At 29.7% G+C, this 16,692-nt stretch overlaps 1 protein-coding gene across 1 annotated transcript; it reads left to right on the forward strand.

Moving 5' to 3' along the window:
• The first annotated feature begins 137 nt into the window (after nt 1-137).
• Nucleotides 138-14,361, forward strand: LOC126857198 (telomere-associated protein RIF1). Its single transcript, XM_050606385.1, has 15 exons — nt 138-993; nt 1,719-1,922; nt 2,006-2,300; nt 2,412-2,758; nt 2,845-3,430; nt 3,509-3,717; nt 3,807-3,944; nt 4,008-4,164; nt 4,250-4,457; nt 4,536-4,759; nt 4,856-5,251; nt 5,330-7,813; nt 8,465-10,038; nt 10,132-10,411; nt 10,482-14,361. Exons 1-15 carry the CDS (start codon nt 893-895, stop codon nt 11,193-11,195), a joined length of 7,917 nt encoding a protein of 2,638 aa, XP_050462342.1. The 5' UTR covers nt 138-892; the 3' UTR covers nt 11,196-14,361.
• The last annotated feature ends 2,331 nt before the right edge of the window (nt 14,362-16,692 follow it).

Genomic DNA, 16,692 nt, shown 5'->3' on the forward strand with positions numbered 1-16,692 from the left:
TATGATATTTATGATATATTTTTTATGATCTGTTAAATCTAAGATCACAAAAATATATTTATAAATATTTATAAAATATTCAAATAATTATTATAAATATTTTGTACATATTTTATAAATATTGTGTGTTGTCTGGGCTGTTAGCAGGTGGTGCGGTACTGGGACATCCTGATCTGATGTATATTCGGCAACATTTCGTGATAGAGATTCTAAACGTCAGACAGTTGGTAGGCAATTTCTGCATATAACCACGTGTTTTATATGGCTATTAAAATTCACGAACGAACGCATTGCATTTCAGCTTACATGCATTGCAAGCTTATCTTTTATCTCCTCTCTGGTTCTTCCCGCTAAAATGAGAATGCTGATCGAAGGAGATGTGTATGTGGAGAGAGATACAAGAACACGAGCGCCTTTGTAAACTCCGGCTGGCGCGCGAAGCTGATCGGCGTGCGGCAAAACAAACGCGAGTTCACTTTTGTTTGTCGACGGAAAACTGCGGAAAGAAAACAACAGCCGGGGAGAAAAAAGATGACGTGTTTGTGAACTGTGTATGAGAGAAGGCGCGATATTGTCCGTACGGGTCGCACAAACGTGCCATTTGCGCAATTTGCGACGCGGAAGGGAATTCTCTCTCTCTCTCTCTCTCTCTTTCTTTCTCGTGGGAGAGAACGGTGGTAAGCTTCGTCGTCGACCGTGTGTCGGACATATTCATCCCGGGCGCGAAAGTTTTTTTTTTTATCACCGAGACGAGAAAATCTCGCCGCGCGACGCTTATTTGAAACGATTAAAGGAGGAGAGGAGCGAGTTTTGCCGGTTCGTGTGCGCGGCACGAGATGAAAGGTGATCGGTAATCGTCGCGAGATAAAGAAAGGAAGAAAGACGCGACGAGATGGCCACAGTCACGAGCACGACCTTCCCGAGGATGCTGAAGATACTGCGGGAAAACAATAATGTCAAGGAAAAGCGCGAGGTTTTAACCTATATCTCCAGGTAAACTGTCATCGCTCTATTCCCGCGAAATTTCTTGCTTAGCATGAGAAAAAAAGAGAACGGCGAGATATTGTGAACATTTTATTTCACAAAGTGGATGGAATTAGAAAACATTCTTTTGAGATAAATTAATGTCATTAGAAGAATCATTAGACATTGAATCTCCTTCACTCTCCATAATGCACTTTTTGCATTTATAATAGTACTCCAGATTTAAAAAAAGGAAAGAAAAAAATTATAAAAAAGTACATGATAGATATATAATGAAAAAATTATTTGATGAATGTATGAATGTATTTGTATAATCTTTTGAAGCTGTAGGTTTAATATTTGCATTATTGTTGCTTGAATTATGCTATTATTATTTATAGATTCTTTACACACACATGTATGTTTATATAATATATTATATAATATAATATATTATAAATGTCAAATTGTATAATGTCAAAAAAAAAAAATTTATGGTTGTAAGATTTATAATTCACAATCTCAATATGCTGCTAGTGTTATATATTAGATTTGTATAGAAAAGATTAAAAACAGATTTAGTATAAAATTATATAAATGGTGCAATGACATTGCATTTAAGATACATATTATTATAATAGACATTGTTTGTTCAATGTGTACAATATTATTTAATAAAGACATTGCATTTGTGATGTGATAAAATATTTTTTTTGACACTTTGTAAAGAAAAGATCATTATCATTACATTGCAGTCAAGCTAAAAAATTGGAATCAAGTGGTGCTATTAAAGAAGATCGTTACAAGGAGTTATGTAGGCTAGTCATAGAAGCATTTACAAAACATGAGGGAATTATGCAGAACGAGGCAGTAGGTGCACTTAATGCAATTGTAAAAGAATTCCAAGCGCATCCTTTACATCTTTTTGAATCAATGTTACAGACAGATAAAAGGACAAGGTTTGTCTTCTTAAATTTATATTATAATACATTTATGTATTCTAGAGATTTTAACAAGATATCATACTCTTGATTGATCTTAGATTAAAAATACTTAAGCTACTGGAAGTAGTGGAAGACAATGCTATTTCTGCAGCTGCCAATGATGGACAGGCTTTAAAGTTTTTTAAAGATTGCATGGATAATGTACAACCTAATTTAATGGAATGGTTAACACCAACAGCATGCGTAGATAATTTACAAATATTGACAAAGGTTGAACATCAACCTTTATCAGATGAACAAAAGCTAGATGAAGATACAAACAGTTACGCACTTATTCTTTTGAGAAGATTGTACAGATTGGCTGCCATAACGTTTGATCAAAATGTTCAGAGGGTATAAATATGTGCACAAATTATATTATGAATAATTTTTGAAATTATGATCAGAAAGAATATTATATATTATATATATATATATATATATATGTATATATATTTTTTTTAGTTTGATACATTACTAATGGAGAAGATTATAATACTGGCCTATATGGGACATAAGCGTCAGCGTGGACCTGCTTTAAAAGTTTTGCAGCAAGCTGTTGCAACTAACTCATCATCACGTATTCGTAAAGATTATCCTGATCTATGGGCACAATATAAGACTAATTTACAATCCACATATTGTAAACGTATGTTGCTATTAGTAGCAGCATGTGATCCAGATTGGACTATTCAATGGAATACTACTATCCAATTCCTTGGTACTGATCTTCATCGTGGTGCTAATCTCATAAATAATTTGCTGAGTGTTGAAGAAAAAGCCTTTAAATCTACTGATCCTATTACACGAAGGTGAAACTGCTACAATTCTACAGTTAAAAATGATTGATTATTATTATATATCAAAAAAATAATATAGATTTGTTATTATATTGCAGACAAGCTTTTCTCTCATGGAGATTGTTAATTGACAATTTTGCTTTGGATCATCAAGAACTTGCCACTGCTAGAAGAATAAAGTTACTTTGTATTCCATTGAACACTAAGAACAGTAAAACCGAATTAATTGCATTAACAAAATTAGAAGTTTGGTGGCACTTAATTATTAAATTATATAAAGATATTGCAAAATTTGCTACTCCTGTTATCACACAATTTCTAAACTATTGTTTCGGACCACTTGGGGATACACCACTGCTTTCTTCCAAATTTGAAGTTGTTGCCTCTCCGGGCAAAAGATTTTTTAAGACAAAAGTCGTTGCTGTGGATGCTTTGTGTCAATTAGTTATCACAAAGGAAGATCTTTTTGCAGTTTGTGCTCCAATGTTAGAAGAAAGACTTCCTTATGCTATATCTGATGAAGTGTTTCAAGAATGTTCTAAAAGTATTATTCACAGTGTAGGAGAAGCCCTACTTATTCTTGGTCAACTTACAGATCAAGAAATGAAATATCGTTTTCAACTCGGTAAAACATTGTGGGCAAATTTGATGATATATATAAAGAATATAAAACTTGAAACAAAGGTTATTGATAGATTTAATTTTTCTATTTTGTATAATATAAAATATCAATTATAGTAAATGTATTGTATTCCCTTACAGGACCATCTGTATAAAGATGTGATACTAGTTGTAACTGAATTGGGAAACCATATAGATAAGATCATGGTAAAAGATATGATTTTCAATGTAATTTTGCCAGATGTTAAGCACATTATTAAGAAAGCTGAATTTCATAATAACGCATTACCAGAATTGATATTAAAACTTTTATCACCACCAATACTTGATGAAGTATTAAAGTATATCTTGTATGTATAAACCAAAGTTGCTGAGATCATTCATATTTCACAATATTTTATATATTATATAATATTCTGTTATTATTTCTATATTACAGAGATCATGATAACGATGCAATCAAGTGCCTTCTGGAGCGATGTCTTAGCCCAGAATTTTCATATTCCTCAGGTGTGCTTGGATTTCTGGAAACAATAATCGAAAATTTAAAATCAATAATTGATGTACATAAAAATATGTAAGTCTAAAAAATTTTAATTTTAATATATTTACATGTTTGATAATAAATAATGCATTACAGGACAGTTTACATCGAATTATGGTCTATAATAGCACAGATATTAACAAAATATATGACAAACTGTGAAGCTATAAATGGAAGTGAACATAATTTTAAAACTGTAAAATTGGTTTTATCACTTCCACTTCAATATACATGTCTGGAAAATCTTGAGCAGGTTCACATAATTTTATATCATATTTTTGTATATTAGCACATGCGTTTATCTTGCAATAGCTTTTTTCTATATAATAATTTTGCAGATACAAAATCAAGCAAAGGTATGGAAAGCTTTATACAAACAATTTGAGTTGCAATCAGATTCAGTAAGTGCAGTGAAGCCAAACGAAATCTTACTAGATACTGCAAATATAATGCGGGAATGTTTAAATACAAATAAAAATTGTTGTTCTTTTATTGTAAATTGCTTAGATGCTTTATTGAGTACCCTTGATTATCAATCCTTGTTAGGTATGTGTAGTCAATTCTTATATTTTACATAAAATAATGTTTTGAATATTGTAATACTCTGCATAATTTATGTTTCAGCTCAAGATGAAATTCCATCCATTCTACAACTCTTACTAGATGTTATAAAAATTTCGTTTAATAATGCACAAAATCTTAATTCTGAAGTAGCTCTAAAAATGTTATCAGCTATGCTTATTACTGTGTATGGACACAGTCCACAAAAAGTAATAACATATCTGCATAGTTGTAAATCAGTCATCAAATTTATACTTACATCGCAAATAAAGGCACTTTTTAAAGAAGTATGATATCAACATTTTTTTTTATAAAACATTTATTTTAATTTGCATTGTTATCTAGCTGTAGTTTTCTTCATATTAACAAACTTTTATTTATAGGTTGCAAGCATGTGGGAATATATAATTAGTATTTTTAAAGGACTTAATAAACAATTGAATTACGAACTTTTATCATCGTTCAAAGAAGCAATTATAATTGCAATGAATCATCCTAATCCAGCTCTAAAATCTTTGACACAATCTATTTTTGAAGTTAAAGATTGCTTGGATAGTACCGCTAAGTGCATTTTAGATGAAATAAAAGAAACAATAGAGAAGACACATTCAAAATCTGATAATATTACAAAGAAGAAAGCAGAAACAGAACAAACAAAAGAGATACATATAGCTGGGAGTTTCTTGAATAGAAAATCTGCTAATATAAAATCAGTATCCAGTAAACTACCAGAAAAAAATGATAAAAATACACTTATACTACCTGAACCTGATTCGCAAGTAAATAATATTTGTTATTTTGTGTTGTACACATCACACATTATTTTTATGTCTGTCTATATTCAAATTTATTTGTAGGATTATGTGTATATAAAAACAGATTTGAAATTTGATGTTAATCGTTTGACCGAGCATCAAAAAGAAAGTTTAAAGAAGAAAAGAGAAGATATACCGGCATTATATAATGATCTTTCACAATCGTCCTCACAAAATTCTCAGAATTTACAAGAATGGTTTGACAAAGTCAAACACATTAACGAAACAGATAAAATCAATAGAAAGAGCGATTCTATAACTCAAAAACTTATCGATAATGATGCTAACAAGGAAAATAAGATTATGCAAACAAAGTCTGTTAATGTGGTGGATAAAATAGTTGATACCCATAATAACGAATTGGATGTAAATATTGAAGAAAATATCACTGACACTAAGCAAAATGAAGATTCAATGAAAGATGCTGAGAAAGTGGATTCCAACGAAAAACAAGAAGAAAATACGGATATATCGAAACAAACAAATTTGGCTATACATACAGCATCTTTCAGTGGACAAAACACTACATCAAAAATGAACGAAGAAACGGATGCTACAATCACAATAGCATCTATTACAAAAAAATTAAATTTTGATTCACGGGAAGAATTTCCTGAAGATAAAATGCAAGAACGACAATCATCTCCTTCGATGTTAGATGGTATCAAACGACGACATCGTAATAGCATAACAAAATTAAATTCATCATTAAAAAATGATGAAGCTATTGAAAATAAAAAAGATCCAAATGCGACAAATGTACAAAGAACGCTGAGAATAAAGATTGCTCAGGAAAAACCTGGTACAAATGATAAACAGAAGTCAGACGATGATATTGATATTAAAGAAAATTCTAATGAAAGTAAGAAAGGTACTAAGCGTAAATACATGTCGGATACTGAATCGGACGGGATCATACAACGTCGAAAGCGAAAAGGTTTTAACGATAATGGTGAATCATCGCGAGGCGGTGACTTCTTGGACATAGATATGGACAATGTGAGTCAACGTGTGAAAAATGAAATGTCTCGTTTAAAAATCGACATGGTATTTAATTGTTCTGTGGTCAATCGTCGTCGAAGCAAACATTTGGATGAAACAGAAAAAGAAACAACACAGGAAATTGATGCAGGAAAGAAACATGGATTAAGGAAATATGGGACACCTGACAATAAGAGTTTTAAACTAAAGTCTTTAGATGCGAAATTTGTAGAAGGATCAAAAAGATTTCCAAAAACACAAGAGAAGAATACAAAAGATGCAGATGATACAGATCAAGGAATATTTAAAAGACGAAGTAGAAGAAGTACGAGACAGGAGTCTAATAAAAATGATTTAGACATTAATAAAGAAGTTAAAAAATCCAGTGATACTATTGACAAGGTACCTGAATTGAAAAATTTGGACACAGATATGACAGTCATTCAAGTTCCAACATCTAGCCAAGCAATACAAGATATTGTAATTAACAGAACCCAAGATGAAAGACTTGATGCAGATAATTCTAAATCTACCAGTTCGAATATAGAATCCTTAGAACTTACTGAATCAAACAAACAAAATCAAGATGAAGTTGAAGATTTTGTAGAAAGTTCACAAATTCCTAATATCGATGTAAAATTAGATAAAATATATGGCGAGAAACAGTGTTTTATTAAAATTGATAAAATGGAGAATGTTCAGTCTATTAAAACTTCTGACATGATTACGGAAAAAAATTATGTACCTGAATCTATCCCCATGGATTCTGACAATGTTGTACCTGATCCATGTGAACAATTGAGGGAAGCTAATCCTAATAATAATACAGAAATGAACGATGACGGAAATAAAAATAAAGATAGTATAAGTAAAGATTTGATTCAGGAAAGTAATAGTTCCAATATAAAGATTATAATTCCAGAAGGTCAGAAGACAGTCGATAATTCGTCATCGATCAAATCTACAAGTGCAACTAATTTTTCTTCGCCGAAAAGCAGTGTCAAAGTGTTTTCTAAACTTAAACCATTCACAGGACGTGCTGCCCATATGTTAGGTTTAGTTACAAAGCAAGCGCAACTCGAAGGTGACAATCCAGCTATTGTATTAGAGGATGAATCATCTTTAAAAAAATTAAAATCCAAGGATGTAGACAATGATACGAGTAAAAAAACTTTAGCAATTAAAGAGATCGATAAAATAGGCGGACCTTCTGGCAGTCGACAAGAAAAGATTTTCAGCAATATGAGATCAGCTGATTATTGTGCATCTCCATCGATACACACATTTACTACTTTGAGAAACGATGGCGAGAAACTTTCATTTAAACTGGACAAGAATACATCAGACTATTTATCAACGGAAATTTTAATTGACAAAGAAAATGAAGGAAATGCATCATCTTCATATGAAAAAGACAATCTACCAATATTAGAATGGTCAAGCGCTAATCCACCTTCATTAACTGCTTCACCGAGTGCTAGTATTCTTAAACGTCAACGATCGAGCGTACTGGAACCGGATCTAGATTCTTCAACTCCTAACAAGGTGCTTTCTGCAGTTTATTTTATATTACTATATATATATATATATATATATATATATATATATATATATATATATATATATATACCAATTTTTCAAGAATACATATACAGAAAGACACTTCTATATTAAGAATTATTTTTAATCATAATGTTATTATGATAAAAATTCTTGTTAAAACTCTTACATATTTGTGTACTGATCGTTTTTACATTTTAGTGTTTTTCTCTTACTATAAATGTTTTCTTTCTCTTATACAGTGTCCCAGATCAATGGAGACAAAACTCGTGTACAGATAGAGCGGATCAAACGAAAAGCCCTTTATCATTTTTTTTTGTATAACGCTTAATAAAAGAATTATTATTGAGTAAAGACTGGCCAATCATCGCTGATCTCTAGGCGCGCACCTGGTAGTGTGCGTGAGCGTTGTTACACCCAACGTGTGTCCGGCTAAAGATCGGCCATGATTGATTAGACTTTACTCAATAATAATTCTTTTATTAAGCGTTATACAAAAAAATGATAAACGACTTTTCAACTCAGTTTGATCCACTCTATCTGCACACGAGTTTTGCCCCCATTGATTGGGGCACCCTGTTTACATAGATTTATGAAACATATTTAATATTTAATTATTAAATATTTTTATTATAGCGAAAACGAGTGAGCTTTGCAGATCCACCAGTATCAAAAGAAATGGGTTATGAAATATCAAAAGCAGAATTTCCACAAAAAACTAACAAATATTCCACAGCACGTAGTCCCATATCAAGAAAAGATTCTCCACTTAAGTTCAAACAGACCAAGCTTAAATTTGTACCAATAGATGCAGAAAAAGTAATAACTGAAAACGATTCTCAAAATGAAAGTGACACTGAAGTTGTTTTGGGAGCTGAGAAGAAAGATGAGTCACTAATAAGGATATCTGAAGCGTATTCTGAAACTATGGATATAAGTAAACCATCTGGCGATTTTCCAGAAAATGATAACATTGAATCAAATATTCGTGCGAGAATAAAACTCGATGAAGAATTAGGAATAGCGCAAGAAATTGAAATAACTGCGGATTCAACTGCTCCTTCTGTCCCGGAAAATCAACAGGCTTTATCTTCTAAAGATTCTGAGCAAAACTCTATTGACAATGCATCAATGGACTGCGGAATAGAAGATTCCGAAACGCAACAAGATATCTTTGATGGAACGGATACGACAAATAACGTTGCATCAATCAAGAATAACGATGACATTAATATGTCTGTACAAAATAATTTGATAGATTCTATTAAATTGAACGTGATCAATGATTCTGTGATAGCGGCTTTATCTACTAAAGATGACAATACAACAAGTATGGAGGATACTGTAGATATCCAAAATATTACCGAATCAAATTCCACTGTAAATACAGATGAGATATTCTGTGGAAAGCTGATACGTACTAGTACAGAAGCAATGGAAAACGTAACGGAACAGGATACTTTATCGGTAACGGACTCAATATTTGCGAGTTTACCATTAACTCAAGATTCTACTCAAAGTCAGGAGGCTCAGAATAACATGGAACCCGATCCCGAGCTTCTGGATTCTACGTTGCCTATTTATCCAACATTGTCATCCTGTATGGAGCCCATCGAGACTATCATTGAACGATTGACGTATCCTCTTTGGAAAAAGAATTTGCGTACATATCTTGTGAATAGAAGTTTGCACACAATCGGTGATTTTGCCCAATTATCGGAACGCGAAATTAATAGAATACCCGTGAAAGGTAAACCAAAGACTAAATTCGTGAAGAAAGTGTTAGAACATTTTGAAAGTACATGCATGCCGCAAGCAGAATCTTCTAATATCGAATCGGATGTTAAAGTGCAATCGCCTATCATACCGATGGATGAAATATCAACCACTGCTCTTTCTGTTGTCGAAGCGGAATCTGCGATAGACGATAATAAATCTTTAAATTGTAGTATGTCATTTAATCAATCTACCGGAGATGTTTCCGGTAATCCGTCAAGAGAAATGTCACCTACGGAATGCTTGGATAAAACAGAGTCTATCACCAGTGATATGGATATTTCTTCGGAACATATATATTCTAAAAAATCAAATTTGTCAATATTAGAAAACGAACAGGCAAATGTGAAAGAATCAATCACTGTTGAAAATTTATCTAAAACATCTATAGATAATGTTAATTCTGTGCCAATTGCTTCAGCCTCCAAAATCATGTACGTAATTATCTGTTTTCATATAAAATAAAAAAATTATATATTCATACAATTTTTATAAGTTTTACAATTTTTTAAAACATTTTTTTGTAGTGCTGTCAGTGAAGTAATATCATCTTCAAGTGCTAGCATGGACACATCGAATAGTCATGCTAAATCGTCAAATGTATATGACGAACTTCTCATTACGCATTCCTCCGTTGGTACTAATACCGAGGAAACTGGTTCCGCGACATCGAATGTTCAAAAAGTCACAAAATCCGTTGAATCTCAAATGGCACTTGCGGAATTATTGGATGAAATTGATGTAAATCTGGTATTGGAAAGTGCGGTCAGAAGATGCAGTCCCGAGGCAATCCTTTTGCAATACAAGGTAAATTTTGTTCAACTTATATCGATTCTACTGGTGTTATCAGATAAATGAGCAAGAAATTCATTTTCAGGTAAAGATGGCACATTTGAAAGAAAAAGAACTAGTGAAGGAAACTATTAGAATGCTCGGTTTGCAAGACAAACAGCAAGTCAACGATGCATCATTAAAAGCAGCCTGCCGTGCATGTGGCGTCAATAAAGTTCTTCTTAGATTGCCTGACATCTTCAGTTATGATAAACAGTTTTTTGATAAGGTGCTTAAGGTATATAGTAAGAAACTTAGCATAGCTGATTGTTTGAACATTTTCGATTTTAATCAATTGAAAAGCGCGATCTGCCAAAAATGTACATCGTCTGACCTCGTTGAGATGCTTTCGGAAAAATTGAAACGAGAAGACCAAGACGGTATCAAGCAACCCATGACAGAATTATCTAGTTTGGATGCTATGTTAAAAAGATTGCCCATGGATGTGATCATTAGTCATACTGTAGCGAACGAGGAGCTTATTCCGGCGTCGGTAATTTTGGACATAGCTTTGCAAAATAACAGCTCGGGAGATATAGCGCAAGCGTTAAACCAATCCCCCGTTTTGGTTAGACGCATCCTAGACAAACTATGGACATCTCAGTTTACGATCGCGCGTATCGAGAATAATGAAATATCCAAAGAGAATTTGCTTAATATTTTTAAAAGCGTGTGCTCTAAATTAACCGCGCAAGAACTGCTACATGCGTATCACGAAGCTATGACAAATAAGCTCATCACAAAGAAAGAAAATGAATAGACTGGATTTAGAATTCTAGGTTCAGTATTAAATAATATGACTGATGTTTGTAGAAATATTGACGCGATATATCCAGAAAAACTAGTTAGTCTCACACTTATTTCATTTCTATAAAATTCATAATTTGACTTAATTATGACATTCATAAATGTTTTCATTTGCGTCGTGTAATTAATGATAACGCTTGTCCATTATTTGTTTTATAGTTGTTACTATTGATATTTTAATCAATTTATTTGTAAGTATTCATCAAGTTTATTAAATGATATATTTGTCATAATTGTAAAACATTTATGTATTAGAAGTTACATTAATCCTCGCAATATCAGGCCATATTTTGTCGCATATGTTACATAGTGACGGGAGTATTTATCATTATATCTTTCAAGCAAAATTGATTTGTTTGTATAGAATAATTAATAATTGTAGAAGAGAAATGATGCAAATGTTTTCTTAAAACAAAGAAAACTTTTTTAAAACATGAATTAACAAAAAAGATAATCAGTATTTTCTTATCTTTTATATACTCGTTATTTAACTCCTTTCCATTTTCTTTTTTTCTTCCACTCATAATTTTTATTTTTTTTTTTTATTTATATTTTATTTATTAATTATATTGTCCACTATTTTTTCATAGGTATCGAGTGGAGAGATGCGGGTATTCAATATCTCTTACTAATTTTCAATCAAGTCATTACTTTGTGTTTCAAAACATTTTGAATATTATTCGAAATTATACATTCTTGAAAGTCTTCACAGAAGTCTTGAATGTTTTGATTAGTCTTGAGAAGATCTTGAGTAATCAATCTTAAGTATCGATAAAAATTTTGTTTAAAATTTTTAACAATAATTTTTGTTTAAAAGTTTTAAAAGTTTTTTAAAATAATAAATATGTTATATATTTATTTATAATATCCCAAATTTTAAATTCTCTTTCTTTGAAATTTATTAAAACGTTCAACATTTTTCAAGATGTTAAAGACTCAAGATTGTATAACTTTGAATAATGTTCAAACTGATTTTAATTGAACTTCTCATATATTAGAATTAATACAAAGTATCTTGATTTCCATTATTAGATGTATCTTTTGTATTGATTTTAAATTATTTTTTTGGCTTTATATTGTATTATTTATAATATATATTTTTCAAAATTTTTAAATTTTGTTTAAAATGTATCTTTTATGCATACAATATCTTTCTCTGTCTCTTTTTCTAAAACAAAAATAATAATTTAACTAGTATATTTTTCAAAAGTTTATATCATATAAAAATAAAAATTCTGTAAAACAAACAAATGGTAAGGGCAGAATATATTTTCATTGGTATTGCGAAGATTAACACAGTTATTTTTCAGTTAATTATGCCATTGAAGAAAAATTTCTCACTACTTTAATTAGGGATTTATTTAAAATGCATTAAAGTTGATACAAAAATGAATGATGAAGCATAGAAATATAAGATTTTTGCATTTTTGGATTTGATTGAATTTATATAGAGGGTGTTTGATAATAATTGCCCTACTCGTAATGTGGGCAGAGCAGGTGACATCGAGGAAAAAAGTCCATCATTTTGTGAATTTTGTAATAATTATTGACAACCCAAAATAGCGGTCACTGGCATGCGACGAAGTTTGTGGGAGGAATGTTCTATAAATGACAACGATTACATACAAGCGATACAACGCTGGATGGTCTAGAATTCTCGCAACCACATATCAATGAGGTCGTCCTTTCGCACTAATATTCGCGCAAATTGTTCTTTTTTAATTACTTATTAATTATTGCAAAAATCGCAAAACAGCAGAGAACTTTTCTACTCGGTTTAAAGATAATCCACTTTACACATTAGGGTGAGGCGATTACCAAGCACCTTATATAATCATAATTTTAAATTTTTGCATGGTCTTTTAGTGTTTGAAAGTTCTCAACTTTCAAGATTTTTCTTTCTACAATTATTTCGTATACTTAGTATTGGCAGTAATGTTACATTTGTTAATTTATGGAAATCGAAAAATTTATTTTTTAATGTTTTTATTAAATCATTAAGACGGAAGAATAGAATCAAATTTTGAACTGATATATCGTGTTGCGTTGTTCCCGATCGAATATAACAATTGACATTTTTAGAAATAAGTATGACCTATGAGACACCAAACAATTATTAATAATTATTTATTTCTTTAAAAAAAAAATTCTTTTTATTTATGAAATATATATTGCACATCAATTTATAAAGATCTTTGTATCGTGATCATTCTAAACATTTCTTTTGTTTTTTTTTTGTGATAGAGATATTTCGGAGGAGAAGGGGTTGTGAAACAAAAGAGCGAATCTTAAGAATTTTCTTTAGCACCACAGCTTGTGAGATAAAAGAATATTTTTTGATGGTTAAGATATTTCAACATCGCAACATTAATTAACGCGAATTATGTTTACATTTGCATCAGCAGTAACTTGATTCATGTAATCTATATCTTTTAAGCATTAAATTATCGGTGAATTGAATAAATTTATTTGTAATATTTTTATCGTAATTCTATTAATTAATGTTTTTCTGGTGTCGAGTTCATACACATAATATACGCACCATATATTTTCAAAACTTAAATATTTCAATGATTAAGCAATCAGCTAATCAGTTTTTAAGAATCTGTTTAGACTCTGTCTGAGTCTAATTATGTATTATTGTAAATATACATGTACGTATATCGCTGATATATTAATGGACGATCGATATATTTACTAATTAATACGCTTTTTAGTATTGTCTTTATTATATCTAATGTATCTGTACGAATACAGAGTTACTTTTATGAATAAACATGAGGAACTAAAAAATCAAAGTATGAAAACTGGCAAGTTATGATAATCTACATATGCAAGAAGATGAAGTAAAATATATCGATTAATCTTTTCGAGCAAAAATAAAAGATGATATCTTGTAGTTTTAGTCATTCCTGTGATTAATTCATGCGGATATAATTATTCATTATAGTGATTGTATAATCGTATAGATTAATGCAAAGAGCGACAATGAATATCATGTAACTTTTTTTTCGATTTTTCTTATGATAGTCCACTGAAAATTTTACGCATACGTAGAAAGTGTAAATGTCTTCTATAATAATAAAACGATATTTTATATGAACTATAAATTAAAAAAAGTTAATTTTGTTTGATATGTCTTTGTAATACCTGTTTAAAATATTCATTTTTGATCTGTTTTAATACTTATTAACCATCGCATAGTTATCTATGTCTGATATAATTTTTATTATGAAATCGAAAAGTGTTGAATGGAACGACAATATATATAGGTCAAGCTTATTTTTCTATATTTATTAATGGCATATTTTTTTGGCAATCTGACTTCGTAAATTATCATTGTACGCTTTGCAATTAGGATTTTCTCTTATAATATAAATAACTTATATTTTTTTTTAATAAATAAATAAACAAATTTTTTATAAATAAATATAAATAGATATAAATAAATTGGAAAAGAAAAATAAAAACTTTGTAAAGTGTACAAGGAAAAGATACAAAGCTACTTTAAGAATTAAAATATGTAAAAATAATTCATATATTTTTTATATAATATTTTAAATTCAAACAATATTTTATTAATAATTATTTAACGTATACAGATTTTTATAATTTAATTATGTTACCGTATCAATTTTTTACAGAACGTAATTCTCTATTATCGTTAAGGATATATGTGTCATACATTGTCGAAACATTGACAAAAACATGAAAATTTCATAGAATGTTTTACTATTTCATTACTATTTCATATAGATTCATTAGATTCACTTATTATATTTATTAAAAATTGTAGAAAAATATTATTTGTCTCTCTCTCTCTCTCTTTCTGCAAATTACTCATTTTTTTTTTGTTTCTTGCAATTGATTTCAGGAGTTCACGATCAAAAGTTTTTGTCATAAATTAGGAAAAATATGGATTACAATTAGTTTCTTTTACGAAGACGTCAAAAACCATATTATTTTGTGATATTGTTAATTATTTTTATAATCCAGATTTATTTATTTGATTTTTCAAAGTATAAATGTAAGAAATATATTTCTTTTTAAAATTTTGACAGTTCTTTGCTACTATTCTACAGCCAAAACATCCTTAAGTTTATCAGTTTGTATACATGTTGGCTTTATGAACATAGCAATTTTTCAAATTGTGCAATTGCATTCTATTTTTAGAATCGTATCGAGAAAAATGGTGATCGAGTCTATTATTTGCTTCCTATTTCCTGTTTACACATTCGGAGTATCGATCTTACAAGATTCGTGACAAATCTATACGGTTAATTATAGTAGAAATTCTAGATTCCCAAAAGACTGTATCAAAATACGATCCTTCGGACGTCACAAGACTATATGATATATCTCGGTTCTTATTGCAAGTCCCATGGTTCGCCACGATTGACGATGTAATGAGAATTTCTATTCGTATTTTATTTTTTATTCTGCCCCCTCGAGCAAACTCGTAAGATACATTTTCACTTCAAGATTATATAATGCGAATATTTTAATTATGTACAGAAATAGTTATTCAAATTTTTATATTTTTAGAGTGACTAATTAAATTTCATCCAATATCATGCGATAATATCGGAAAAAACTCTTATCGTTATTAATATTTTTATACAGGGTAACTTACTTATTGTTAGAGTAGATATTATATATAAAAGTTTATTAAGCTAGCTTAATAAATGCTATAGTAATAGTAGCAATAATGTTATTTTCAAAAAAAACTATATATTTCTTTTTTTTCAAATTTACTTTATATAATCTTATTTCTATAACTATATTGTACTTATGTTATATTATCGAGATTTTAATTTGACGTTATATTTATAATTTTTACTTTTGATTTACACATAAAAATCATATTATAAATTTTTAGAAAAATTAATCTAGCAAATAGATAATTAAAATAATTGTATTAGCAATTTTATAAATAATTGGGAAAGTAATTTTTACGATTCAAGCAATAACAAATAACTATAAAAGAAATAAACTCAATCGAAAGCTTAAAAAAGAACGGTGCCATTTTCGAAAAAATTCTTTCCCAGAAAAAAATTACACATCTTAATTTATGCAACATCGAAAATTATTGCAACATGTTCTAATACAATCATAGTTATATGAGTAATTTATTTTAAATAATAATCATGATTTTTTTATATGAAAGTTGTAAAAAAATTGCATTTATAATAGTATTTAAAACTCAGTGAAATCTGTATAACTATAATATTATAGACACATGATAATGATTTTATTTGAAATATTTTATTAAAACTTTAGCGTTGAAAATCGAACTTGAAATCATGTATTGTTTCCAAAATTCTCGAGTTTTAACATAAAAGTATCGTGCAATTTTTGCTATCATCATAGTAAACGACTTTTAATTCTGTTACACGTTTTTATAACGTTTCATATATTTATCTACAATATATAAAAACGCGTAAAAAGTA

This window comes from Cataglyphis hispanica, chromosome 21 (assembly GCF_021464435.1).
Source record: "Cataglyphis hispanica isolate Lineage 1 chromosome 21, ULB_Chis1_1.0, whole genome shotgun sequence".
Lineage (NCBI taxonomy): Eukaryota > Metazoa > Arthropoda > Insecta > Hymenoptera > Formicidae > Cataglyphis > Cataglyphis hispanica.